This window comes from Sebastes umbrosus, chromosome 13 (assembly GCF_015220745.1).
Source record: "Sebastes umbrosus isolate fSebUmb1 chromosome 13, fSebUmb1.pri, whole genome shotgun sequence".
Taxonomy (NCBI): domain Eukaryota; kingdom Metazoa; phylum Chordata; class Actinopteri; order Perciformes; family Sebastidae; genus Sebastes; species Sebastes umbrosus.
In genome coordinates this window covers 3,967,227-3,979,664 of record NC_051281.1, presented here as the reverse complement: position 1 = coordinate 3,979,664, position 12,438 = coordinate 3,967,227, and the positions used below count along the sequence as shown (strand labels likewise).

Below are 12,438 nucleotides of genomic sequence, written 5' to 3'. Positions count from 1 at the left end.
CAACATGACTTGATTTTCTCTGGAAAAAAGGGATTGCATTGTTAATGTTATCCCCCATTATCTGCATACCTTGATGCTTTTCTTGAACTGGTACCCGGGCGTGGACGATCCTTTCCTGAGCAGCTCACTGGAGATGAGGATCTGCTCAAAGAGGAAAACTCGCCGTTCTTTGGAGCGCGACAGGACGCCGGCGTCCTGCTCTGTTACAAAGAAGGTTTCCTGCTGCAGCAGTTTGCCCTGACAGGTCAGTTTACCCTGCAGAGAACACGGATCGGTCAACAGACGCAATTCATTCAATGCTCATTGGTCAGTTTGTCTTTATTATTACCAGGAATGAACAGGTGGAGGGTGAACTGATTGTGTGCTGTGTGCAAACCTGTTATTAATGAGCAGAACAGGAAGTGAACGTACCTCGTATCCCTGCAGCCGACCCAAATTCATCATGTCATTACACAGTTTGGGGACCTGAGACATCAAATCTACCGCTTTCTGTAAGAAGAGAGATTCAAATAATTGGTTAGGTGTTCACTTCAGGACTGTAAATGCAGAGTGGATATTGCATGTGTCGTGGAAACTGTGATATTTCAGCACTTTAAATTGAGTTTTTTACCTCAATTTGTTCGCAGTCGATGCCTGCCTTGGAGCTGTACTTCAGGAAGTCCTGAGGAGAAACAATTGAAATATTGAAAATAAAAGAAACACATAATGACATTACGCCTGATAGATAGGGGATTAGTGTGTCTGTTACCTTCAGCAGCAGCTGGTATTTGGTGATTCTCTGGATTGGTTTTATGAGGAAGTCACTGAGGGTCAACCTGGACTGAGTGTCCTGCTGGATTAACTGGAAGACAAACACCAACAGCATCAGCATGCTTCTTTTTCATCAATTTGTCACAATTCAACTTCAGGTTTTTGTTGTTTAGCAGAATTAAAAAACAGAAAACAACTACTAACACTATAACATAAAGAGTCAAAACATCACTTACATCAAAATATGTGTCATATTCTGCTACGATGAATTCTGACTTCGGCTTATTCTGACAATAAACCACATACATGTGGAGTCTTCTCTCCTGTAACACAAAGACACATTTTTTTCCAGGTCAAATACATTATATAATAGCACAAAAGTCATCATCACCATTATTATCACACAGTGTTTTACTCACATGTTTGATGAAGAGCTCAGCAAGGTGGTCGTTGTCTTCCAGACATTTCTCCAGCTCTCCTACGAAGAAGCTGTCGGAGACAGAAGAGGGACGTTATTAGTTAACAGAACAACAGAGACCTCTCTGGGTCCGCTTCCAGCCTTCGGACCACCAACGCTGAACTCACTCTCTGTGCCAGTCGTAGATCTGGTGGATGTTCCCGAAGACGATTTTGTCTTTTCCTTTCATGTCGTCGGGGACGCCCTTCTCCTCGATCTTCTTCATGAAGCCCTGCAGAAGGTCACAGGAGGTCAGCAGGTTGAGGATGCTCCGCTCACTCAGTTAGTGATGAGAAATTAACACCAGAACGCCGGAGAACAGTATACATCGAGCTGAGATTGTTGTGTGGAGGGGTTTTGTCAGCCTTTTTCGTGTCAAAGTTACATTAATATAATCATAAACTTAACAATTACAGCAGAAGAGGCATTTAGTAAATTATGGTCCCATTTAGAGTCAAATAGACCATAAAGCAGGGGATGCTTTAAGGCGAGGCTACCTTGTGATTGACAGGTCGCTACCACGGCGTTGTCCGGTCTTGGAGTTGTTCATGTTTTCGTCATATAGAACTTTAACCCTTTCACAGTGTGTTTTCACTTCATGAAAGTTAAATTATAATGTTCTTGGTCGCCTAAAATGTCTTCTGGTTGCAAAAAACAAAGACGGCCAAAATGCCAATTTTGAGGCTTCAAAACGGCAGTCCATAAAACCAATGGGTGACATCGCGGTGACTACGTCCACTTCTTATATACAGTCTATGGTTGAGGCCTGAAACATGTTTTGTGAGGTCAGTGACATTTGACCACCAATATTTGCCAAATTTGAAGAAATTCCTTCAAGGAGTTCCTGAGATATCGCGTTCACAAGAATGGGACGGGCGTGAGGTCACGGTGACCTTTGACCAACGTAATCTAATGAGTTCATCCATGAGTCCAAGAGGACGTCTGTGCCAAATTTGAAGAAATTCCCTCCAGGCGTTCTTGAGATCTTGTGTTCCCGAGACTTGAACAGATAGACAACTCGAAAACATAACTGCCTCTAACTGTGGCTGTCGCCGGCGCAGAGGCATACAAAAATGACCATAAAGAAAGACTACAACAAGATAATAATCTGTCAGATATAATCCCAGATGTGTGTAATCCCTCAGCAGCGAGTGTCTCACCTCCACCACGATGCCCAGGTCTTTCACGTAGTCCTTCTCCGTCTGAATCAGCTCGTTCAGGACGAACCTGAGCAGAACAAACAGTTAACATCAGCTGAGGAAACGTCATCACTGTCAACCAGGACTACCGGACGTAATGTGACCTTGAGCATTAGCAGGAGCAGTGATGATACACTACAGTACTCACATCCGTCCTCTCATGGCTTTGGCTCTCTGCTCCAGTTCAGGGTTTCGTGGCTGGACGGGAGGAGTTTGCTCTGGTGGAGAGAGAGGAGAGAAGCCCGGGTACGCTCCTGGTTCCAGAGTCTGAAGAGATGAGAGGAGGTCAGTGATTAGAGGGGATCCAATCTCCAAAAGCACAGAAATTCTCCTATATCAAGTCTATTTAATTCATATAGACCAGAATCATAGATTTGTCTCAGAGGGCTTTAAAATATGAACAACATTCAGCACCCTCTATTTAGACTAAGACGCTCAATAAGCAAAACCTCCGGGTAAAATCCAACATCAGAATAATGATATTATTTCCTGGCAGCAGAGGGCAGCAGGAGTCTCTATGAGGAACAACCTGTGTTAATGGTGAAAAGAAAACTCCCACCTCTGCTTTTCCTAATTACAAATCATGCAAAGAGTTGGACGTCCAAACAGTTAGCCTCATTGTTTTACTGTACATGTGCACAACCCATACATGCACACAATCACGCACACTCACCATCTTGGTTTTAACCAGTTTTTCTATGGCGCTAACCAGCTCTGCAGCGCTGGGCACCTCAGAGGACGACTGCATAGACGTTAGCAAGGATGAAGACTGAGAGAGGAGGAGGATCAAAAGCATGTTAGAAAGATTGGAAGTGAAGGAGAGAAGGCAGGAAGAAGAGTTAGAGCGAGAAAATAAAAAAGGAAAAAAAATGGCAGTGAAAGCTGTTAGTTCGTTAGCAGAGGACAGCAGCAAGTGGACACACTGCAGGATTTATACCAAATTACAGAAAACTGAAGTTTATCAGTAGGAAGCATGTAAATGCAAAAGCTGCTGGAGGTTTGACAGATGTTAGTGGAGAGATAAATTCTAACTAATTATAAAGCAGACATCTTCTAGGCATTATAAGTCTACATGTTAATCTAACTTCCACTGAAGATCTATTTGAGTTTCTAAGGCAAAATCATCACTAATACCTTTACACCTAGCATCCACACTACTCGGCGTTTTTGAGCCACTAAAACTGAGACGTTTGAAAACGCTGCTGACGCTGTTTTAGTTTGAAAACTCGGTGGTTGAGTTTTAGTCTGGATGGACCGAAACGGAGACCTTTGGAAACGATGACGCAGACACCCACGTTTGCTTCTTGATTGAGTTTAATCCAAGCCCCCAGGAAGTGCGCCGGTCGTTAATCCCAATTTTCGTAGTGGCCAAACGGCGGTACTGCAACTTCCATGTCCGTCACGTAATGCATTGGGCCCAAAAAGACTTTTTCCCATAGACTTACATTGGGAAAGAGACGTCTGTAACTCAGCGGATCATTTTTTTTGAGGTGAATCAACTTCCCAGTACGAACACTCCAATAGCCCTGATTTAAAAAAAATAGTTTTTAAAGTTGTAAAACAAACTAATAGCGGAATCCAGAGTTATTTCCCTTCCTCTGTTCATGTGAATGAAACTCAGACCGAGGCTGGAGTGCAAACCGTGGCGACGGCGTGACGTTGGGACCCCGTGACTGAGTCATGTGACCGAGCGGACGCTACTGCGCATGTTCCATGTGCCCAAGATCCGGGTACTTTTCCAGACGGAAGTCGAGCCATTTCGGATTCATGCACCACTGAGCAACTTTCATAGGAATGAACGGGGCCCCGCGTCCAACGCTGTATCCAGTTCTCTTAATACATCCATGGTCTAATCAGTCATGAAGTGTCCTTCCCTGATTCGTCACGTCTCTATCATGTGACACTTTTTCCGGAAGAAATGGAACGACATCAGCCTCGACCACCAGCAGTTAATTTCAACATGGATATCGAGTTACAAGCGTTGCTGAACTTGTTATCTCTGTTGTGCAGTTAAATTCTGCATTTTATAATGATACTACTGCCTACATGCGCAGGAGGAGAGCTATTATTAGAGCGCTTTGCATCAATTCCAATGTTCAGCGCTGCTTCCCGTTTACACCGGCACACACATGCCAAGTGTAATGGTCATATGAGATGTGTTTTCGGGCATGGTAGTATGGAGGAGATTAATTCTGAAATGGCTCGTCTGGACGGAGAAAACATATTAGTTTGGATGTAGCCTAAATGACCAAGATTAGAAGAAACCTGCAGTGAAAGCTCTCACCTTGTCGTCCTGAGCTGAGTCCTTGATGATCTCCATGGGCGGAGGCAGAGGGGTGTGGGCCTCCTCGTCCTGCTCCTCCTCACCGCCGCTCTGCATCCCAGAGGGCGTCTTAGAGAGGAGGTTCCCTTCCTTACTGTGGAATCGCTGGAGGGACGCAGAGACAGAATATACAGTCAGTTAAAAATGAAAAATCACTTTTTACCACCTTATTATTAAACCGTCTATTTCAAACATCACTTTATTGATCACACTCATCATCATATGCAGGATATGTGATTGAAAGGTCTCTCCTTGAGTCCACTGTGGATACCATGTCAGTGATTTTAATGGCCTCACTAGTTTGTATCCTCCTTTCACCTCCTCTTTGGGACAAAGGAGTCATTTTCCTCCATGTCGTAATGTGGCATCATTTCCAGATTGTGACTACAGACAGACTCTGGATCTGTACGAGGTCCTTCAGGCAGATGTAGGTTAGAATATTATCAGTTTACTTTCTTCTTTTCTTTTTTAAAAATCAGTATTTATTTCAAAAGGACAGTGTTTTTAGCTACACTGATGAGAGATGTGAAAAAATAAGAAAACAGTTTTACAAGGAAAAAAAGAAAAGTTCTCATGATGAACTCTTCATGCACCTGATTGGACAAACTCACTTGGTTGTCAATCTTTGCTTCCAATTTTAAATAAAAACAAAAAAACAAACATGGCAGCTGCTCTTGGAAACTTAAAATTTCTACTAAATACATCTGAAATGAGTAATAGAGCATGAAGATTTTTAAGTAGATTGAGGAAATGGTGCTGAATGAGATAAATAACTCCTCATGGTTCTGGTCAGGCTCCATGAGTTAGTTGATCATTTCTAGAATAAAACTCTTTGAGCTTGTGAGCAAACTTTTGGCTGGCTTGAGTTAGATCCATGCTTGTTCAATTAACACCGGCTTGAAGGGATAGATTGGATTTTTTAAAGTGGGGTTGTATGAGGTTCTTTATCCATAGTCAGTCTCCCGGTACGGCCGCACGCAATGACTTGTTTTTTTCCTGCTAGATGTGTGTGTAGGGTTGCTTCCACTAGTAGAAATATAGAACGGCTGAAGATGGATAGTGGCGGGTTGTTTTGTTTCGTAATAGTAACTTGTTTTAGTAAGGCTATAACCAAATATTTCATCTCATTCTGCATCTGATTTGTGGGTGTCACAGCTGCGTCTTTGGGTGTCACAGGCACACCCGAGGCTACGCCATTGGTATTACCTACAGCAGATGTCATTGTGTGACTTTGGTGAATCCGAACTAGCCCTTTAAAACAACAAAGTCGCACAATAACACGGAAAACTAATCGATCGAGACAGCGGTAGAACAGCAACTCCCATGCTCTGCGAGGTAAAAATACTGTTTTTGTCAATGGAGTCTGGTGGCTTTGAAGAGATCATAGATGAATAGAATGGCTTTAGTTCCCCGTTGGAAAAGGCTGTCTGACGGCAAGGTAAAGCGGTGAAAATATTTTAAATATAGCGTACACTTAAACCGATGTGAGTCTTTCTTTTAGGTGTCTAAAATCTGTTTTGCTGCTGCCCCAGTCTACAGCAGTACATCGCTTTGCTCCCATGCTGGTACTCCGGTCTGTTTCTCCAAACTGGGGGCGTGCCGACCGTCATCTACTGTAGGTAATACACCGACTATGGATAAATACCTCATACAACCCCATTTCAAAACATCCGAACTATCCCTTTAAGTGGCAAAACTTCAAGCTGTGTTTCCAGTTTCTAAATTGCTGAGGGATATTGGAGTGTGAAGAAGAGTTATCTCCTGTGTTTTATCGTTGGAACTAATGCTGTCTCACTCCCCTGCAGCACAAACACAAAAAACAGCTTTGAGATCCAACTGATCTGTTGAACACGTGTTTTACGTTTACTTTTTCTTCTTCTGTTCCTGTTCCGTCTTAGATACGCTGCCTCCTTAATGGACATTAAATTGCGTACATATCACTCTTGTTGGCCAAAAAAGCTTTTCAGGAACTAAGAAAATTAGCATTGTTTTCACTGAACTCATATTTTTTTTTCGGATTTATAAATTTGTTTTATTCTAAAGGGTTCAAGATGACAAACGAGGTTTGCTGACTTTTTAATTAAGTCATAAAGAACAGAGAAATTAACAGCAACAAGAGTAGTGTTAAAAAGTAGTAGCAGTCAGAGTTTAGAGGTTTTACATTCACAGTAATCAGCGAGTAATTCAGGAGTTTGAGCACAAGTTTGTGTGTCAGAGGGAAAGAAAGCTGATACACACGGAAAGAGGAACTTTAGCAGTTTACTGTCTATTACGTAAATGTAGATAGTATTAATAAAATCTCTCTATATATCCGGGCCGAGAGGAGCAGATATTTCATTTTAACTACAGACGTAGAACAGATAACCAACCATAAAACAGGGTTTGGTAATACACAACTTTTAGCACGATTACAGGCCCAATTAATGTTGTTTTGATCATATACATCTGGTGTATTCACATATTTTATCACATATGTATTGTGAGTGTGACTTACAGATGAAAAATCTTCATGCTAGGTGTCTCATATGTGATAATAATTGACAATATAGGCCTGTTTTCCTGCTGTGCCTAAAACATTACTTACGTAAAAAAACCTTAAACAGCATCAGAAATGCAATTTCAGATTTGTTGCTGTAGGGAATATATTTTTTTTCACTTTTGATGAATCAAAGCGTTTCCAAGCATTGTGGGTAGAAACAGAAAAGTGAATTGGCAAAAACATTTTCCTGCTAGAAACGATCAGAACTAAGAATAGCTTCAACTCATCTGGACACAAAAACACAGACATTGTCTCTTGAAAAGAGTCTGACCGTCCACTTATCGAAAAACTAAACCACAGCAGTTGAAACATGCTATTCTTGAATCTCACTGCTTACCTCATCGATGATGTCATCCTGCAGGGTGAGGTCAGGCTGACCCAGGTCAATACCCTTTCTGTTTTCGTCTCTTCCAGTTCCGGGTCCTGTCAATCAACCAGCTCATTACTCAAACACGTACAGATGTAAAAAAATATATATATATATATATTAAAAGGTATAATAATGCAAGAATATCCTAAAAAAACAAGTACAGACTGGTAAAAAATAATCCCTCTCAATCATCACTTATGACCAACTAGAAGTGTGTGTTGGTGTTTGTATCTGCAGAGACCCTCCCAACTCCCAGCCAATAACACTGCTTTGTTCCCACTAACGCCGCTCCCTCTCTTCAGTCACTCTATAGATTGCTCAACCATTACTGCTCTCTCTCTCGACCATCGCTCGCTCGTTCAGCCGAAGAGAAGGGGTCAACTTTGAATGCCGTGTGTTTACAAACAGAAACCGACAACTGTAACATATTACACCTTTAATAAGGATATATCCTTGATAAATCCCATTAACCACAAATTATGTAAACTTCACATCTCTGCCAGCCTCTCTCCAAAGTCCTGCTGAAACTTGAAATGGGTAATCTATTCTGAACATTTAGTTACAAGTTTTACGTCTTGTGTTTCAGTTGCAAGCAGGAACTTGCAAATGAAAACTTTCCCTGTTGGTGTGTTTGATAACGTTAATGCAATGCTGCAGCAAACATTCAAATACCGAAACACAGAGCGTGTTCTTTTAGAAGACTTGCAACAGTATAACCAGGCGGATTTTCACAGTGTACTAAAATGAACTGAAACCAATGGCTACATGGAAGGAAACACATCTAAAGAATTCACGGTATGCTTTGAAATGTGGCAGAATCGTTTGGCTCAGTAAAGACTAATTATTCTGCTGCAGATTCATGTCGACGGAGCTTAACTTGAGTGTAACTTTAACTAGTCAGTAACATATTATTATGTCCAAAGCCCTCCTGTGGTTGTGTTTGTTGTTGAACATATCTTACCCGTCTTCTTCTGCTTGTTATTGGGGAGTTTCTTGACGGAGCTGCCTTGGCTGAGGCGGCGGACCGGACTGGTCAGCCACTTTCTCAGAGTGTTTCCGGAGCGCTTGGGACCCGGAGAGCTGGACTGCAGCGAACTGAGGGATGGCTGCGGCTGAAGGTTCGCCACGGACTCGGTCTTTCCATCAGAGCCGCTAACGGGATAGTTTTCTGAAAGAAATCAGATCAAAAAAGTTTACATTTTAGTAAGAGCCAATCAGCCGTACTTATTCTGCTTCCACTGCGTTCCAAATGTGATATAAATGAAGGTTTGCCACAGTGGTGATCGAAGAATAAAACCCATCAGTTAAAAACAAATGATAATTCTGTAGAGGATGTTTCTCTTCTAACTACACTTCCATTAAAGCTCCCTTGGTCATTGCTCAGGATTTAAATACAAGACATACAGTTCTTCGTGGTGTTGTGCAGGTAAATAAATATACTTGAGGACTTGTGGTTTTGTTGTCACTCAAACAGAGGCTGGTCTCTGTGTACTAAGTGTTACAGTTATGTTAAATCAGCTGACAGGAACATTAAGTTCACACACTCCCACATCACCAGTCACACATTACTGCAATCCATCAATTTTTCACCTGTCAGTCACTTCAATAAATCAGAAAAGCAGAAAGAGGTTGAGTGTGTATGTGTTTGTTGGGGACAAAAGCCGTGTCCCCATTTGAGTAAAAGCTGATTTTTGGGTCAGTGGTTAAGGATGGAGTTAGATTAAGGTTAAGATAAGGCCAGTGACAAATAAACGACACGAAAACGTGAAATACTCATCTGTGAATATTATATGTCCAGGGCTTTTATTGTGAAAGGTAAGAACAGAAGGAGTGGATCTAGTCTGCACTGCCTTTGTCAAGGTTGAAAGGAGTAATAAAGTTTGCCATCTTGGTTCGGACCAGAGACGACGCACTGAGAGTCTGTTTCCTGTTTCCCCACCCTCTTAGAAGACTAGCAACATGTGATGTCCTGAGTCTATTAACTTCAATGGGAGAAGTGAGCGTGAACACATATTATGACTGATTATATCGCCCTGTAGTCACTAACGTAAATATTAGACCCATTTGTTCACAAGACACATATCTTCCAAATATTATGACACTAAAATGGCATTTTTCAGACGGACAAATCAGGAGAAAATTAACTTCGAGAACTTTCTCTGTCGCAGCAACACACTCTTGCGAGATCTGGCAACTAATGCCACCAAACGCCATAAATATGGCTGTTAGCTGTGTAAATATTAGAAAATATGAATACATTATGCAAATATAATCTAATCTGCTTTCATCCAAACAAGGAGGGGAGAGGTGAATATGCCGTGACCGTGCCCATTCAGGAGACAGGGCGTTTATAACATTTCAAACCATTGGCAGAGCTTGTAATGCATCATCATCGTTTGGACTACGGAGCCTCCATGTCGTTGTTTCGTAAGTATAGGCGCAATCTTTAATTGTGAGAAATCATGGATATCTCTAACTGAAATTACGACTGGTCAGAACTCCATTGAAGATCTTGAATTTGAGTTTCCACTAGTTCTTATTTAAATGACGACATCTGGAAGTTGAGTTTCAAACTGTCAAAACTGAATTTCAGAAAATCTTTAATTTACTGTCAATAGTATGAGATATTACAGTATTTAAACGAGCCTACAGACATCTTAAAATCATGTTTTGACTAGTCAGAAATGAGCTGCAGATATCTGTAATGTCACTTTTCATGGTTTTCATTCAGACACATGTGCTCTTGTTAATTATGTTCAGGCACCGCAGACAGACAGCGTCATGTTTTGGTTCTTGTGAGGGGAAAGCGTTGAGATCCAGATGAGACTTTCTATTAATGAAAAACAAAATGTGTTTAGCAGCTGCTCTCATGTCACACACACACGCCTCCACTCATAACGCTGTCATTTCAGACACATGTAGTCACATTTCCTTCTTTTTCCCTACTTTAGCATTACGTTTGTTAGCAGCTGTTAATCTTTCAATAGTTAAATGTAAATAACATGAAGACATACACAACTGAATAACAGATTTTTAAGCAAAGGGAGGAGTATTTGATTGTGTTTAAAGATTACCAGGAAACAGGAAACAAATGTTATTATGCAGATGTGACATATTGAGTTTAGTTTCTGTTGCAAAGCCTGAAACGTCCCAACACAACTGACTGTGTGTGTGTGTGTGTGTGTGTGCGTGCGTGTAGTAGCGGTGGTCATGTGTCAGGACTGTGGTGGATCAGCTGCACTCACACACAGCTGGGAGCTATGAGCAGCGGCTGCTGTGGTCTATGTGTGTGTTTCAGACAGGAAATTAAAGATTAAGGGTCATCGGGATCTCCTGAGGTGTTCTGCTGTTCCATCTTTTTTTTAGTTTACCTTCATTTCTCTCCTTATTCATGTCCTCCCTTCCTTCCTCCTCCTCCTCTTCCTCATCTCTAACCTGCTTTTTATCTGAATGTCTCCTATTTGTAAACAAAAGTCTGTTGCTGAGCTGAGGACAGCAAAAAAACATGTGATATTCTGCTATTTCTGTGACAAGTTCCCTATAAGATCAACAATAAAATCCACTTTCACTTCCTAGAAGTATTATAAACCAGAGCAGGTCAAATGTCTGCAGTGCAACAATGTGAAGAAAGACGTGTGTTAGTTAACTTACATATTACCCACAGTAGCCATGTTGACTCCTGACCAACAACTATCATTTTTCTCATTGTATATACATTTATCTCAACCTTATTTTATAATGACTGTACAATATTCTTAATTTACTGAATAAAAAAGGTGAGTAATTTCATGTAATGTATTAAATTATGTCCTCACAAGTCAGAAATGTCAAACATATGCGCCTTATGGTTGAGGAGCTATCATAAAATGATTCATTTTGGGTATGTTGTTTTAGGCGTTTTGTTTTTCTAGGGCTTAATTTAACTAAAGACAGAACATTTGAGCATATTATGCCAGTTTTAGCTTCCCTTCATTGGCTACCTATTCATGTCAGATCAGACTTTAACGTGCCTCTGATGACTGATTATTTTTTTCATTGTCCAAATTAAATATTTTTCCAATACTTTTAGTCTGACAGCGACCTTTTCCTGAGGTCACCAGACTCCCACACCTCTTCCCGTCATATTGTGCAGCGCTGAATGAGTCTGTATTAGTGGCAGCGGTTGTTGTTTTAGTCGTTATCGGACTGTGTCAGCAGTGTGGCAGAGATACAACTCGGTTCAAAACAGCAGCCAAGGTCACCCAGCGTTACTAAAGCTGTTTCACTTTTGCTCTCATGAGACAAACTCGTGATACAAACACAGAGAGAGGTGGAGTGGGACGTAGTACTACTGAATATATCTACAAAACGTCAGTGAATACACTGTGGTGGAAGACCATAGACTGTAGATAAAGATGAACGACATGACAGCTCCCCAAAAGCGAAGCCAAAACATCTTGATCGCCCCCTGGTGGCTGGTTGCAGTATAGCTCATAAATCCCGCCCCCTCCATGTTAGCGGTGTGTAAGTGTTCATTTTTCTGATAAGCTTGGTTTTTATTAGCTATTTGATGCTATAAAAAGAGGGTGAGACGTCATGACTGACAGCTGTGATTGACAGCTGTGATTGACAGCTGCTCTGAGGGAAGTAGCCGTAGCCGGACGCGCTGAATAGTACGAGAGAGGAGATCTTTAACTTTATCTTCCCATAACCGTCACCAGTGTGTGTAATAGAACATGTGTCAATTGATCACAAATGTAGTTATAGAGATATTATGGTTAGTTGTTGCGTCTTTCTAGCCAAACAGCTACCATGGTGCTA

At 41.4% G+C, this 12,438-nt stretch overlaps 2 protein-coding genes across 5 annotated transcripts in view; both read right to left on the bottom strand.

Moving 5' to 3' along the window:
- The window catches only part of LOC119499822 (trace amine-associated receptor 13c-like), a 978,627-nt gene that overhangs the window by 295,669 nt on the left and 670,520 nt on the right, over positions 1-12,438 (bottom strand). The window lies entirely within an intron of this gene.
- kalrna (kalirin RhoGEF kinase a) overlaps positions 1-12,438 on the bottom strand; it is a 160,995-nt gene that overhangs the window by 21,210 nt on the left and 127,347 nt on the right. For 2 of the 4 annotated variants that reach the window (XM_037788995.1, XM_037788996.1), the window contains exons 41-53: positions 8,600-8,806; positions 7,606-7,691; positions 4,691-4,834; positions 3,080-3,175; positions 2,555-2,673; positions 2,368-2,434; positions 1,336-1,439; positions 1,170-1,239; positions 987-1,073; positions 749-841; positions 611-661; positions 412-489; positions 70-255 (exon numbers count right to left, since the gene is read on the bottom strand). In XM_037788995.1, coding sequence (XP_037644923.1) covers positions 70-255; positions 412-489; positions 611-661; positions 749-841; positions 987-1,073; positions 1,170-1,239; positions 1,336-1,439; positions 2,368-2,434; positions 2,555-2,673; positions 3,080-3,175; positions 4,691-4,834; positions 7,606-7,691; positions 8,600-8,806 — 1,388 coding nt within the window. The remainder of the gene's footprint in view (positions 1-69; positions 256-411; positions 490-610; positions 662-748; positions 842-986; positions 1,074-1,169; positions 1,240-1,335; positions 1,440-2,367; positions 2,435-2,554; positions 2,674-3,079; positions 3,176-4,690; positions 4,835-7,605; positions 7,692-8,599; positions 8,807-12,438) is intronic. The other 2 variants (XM_037788997.1, XM_037788998.1) reach the window with 1 other exon arrangement.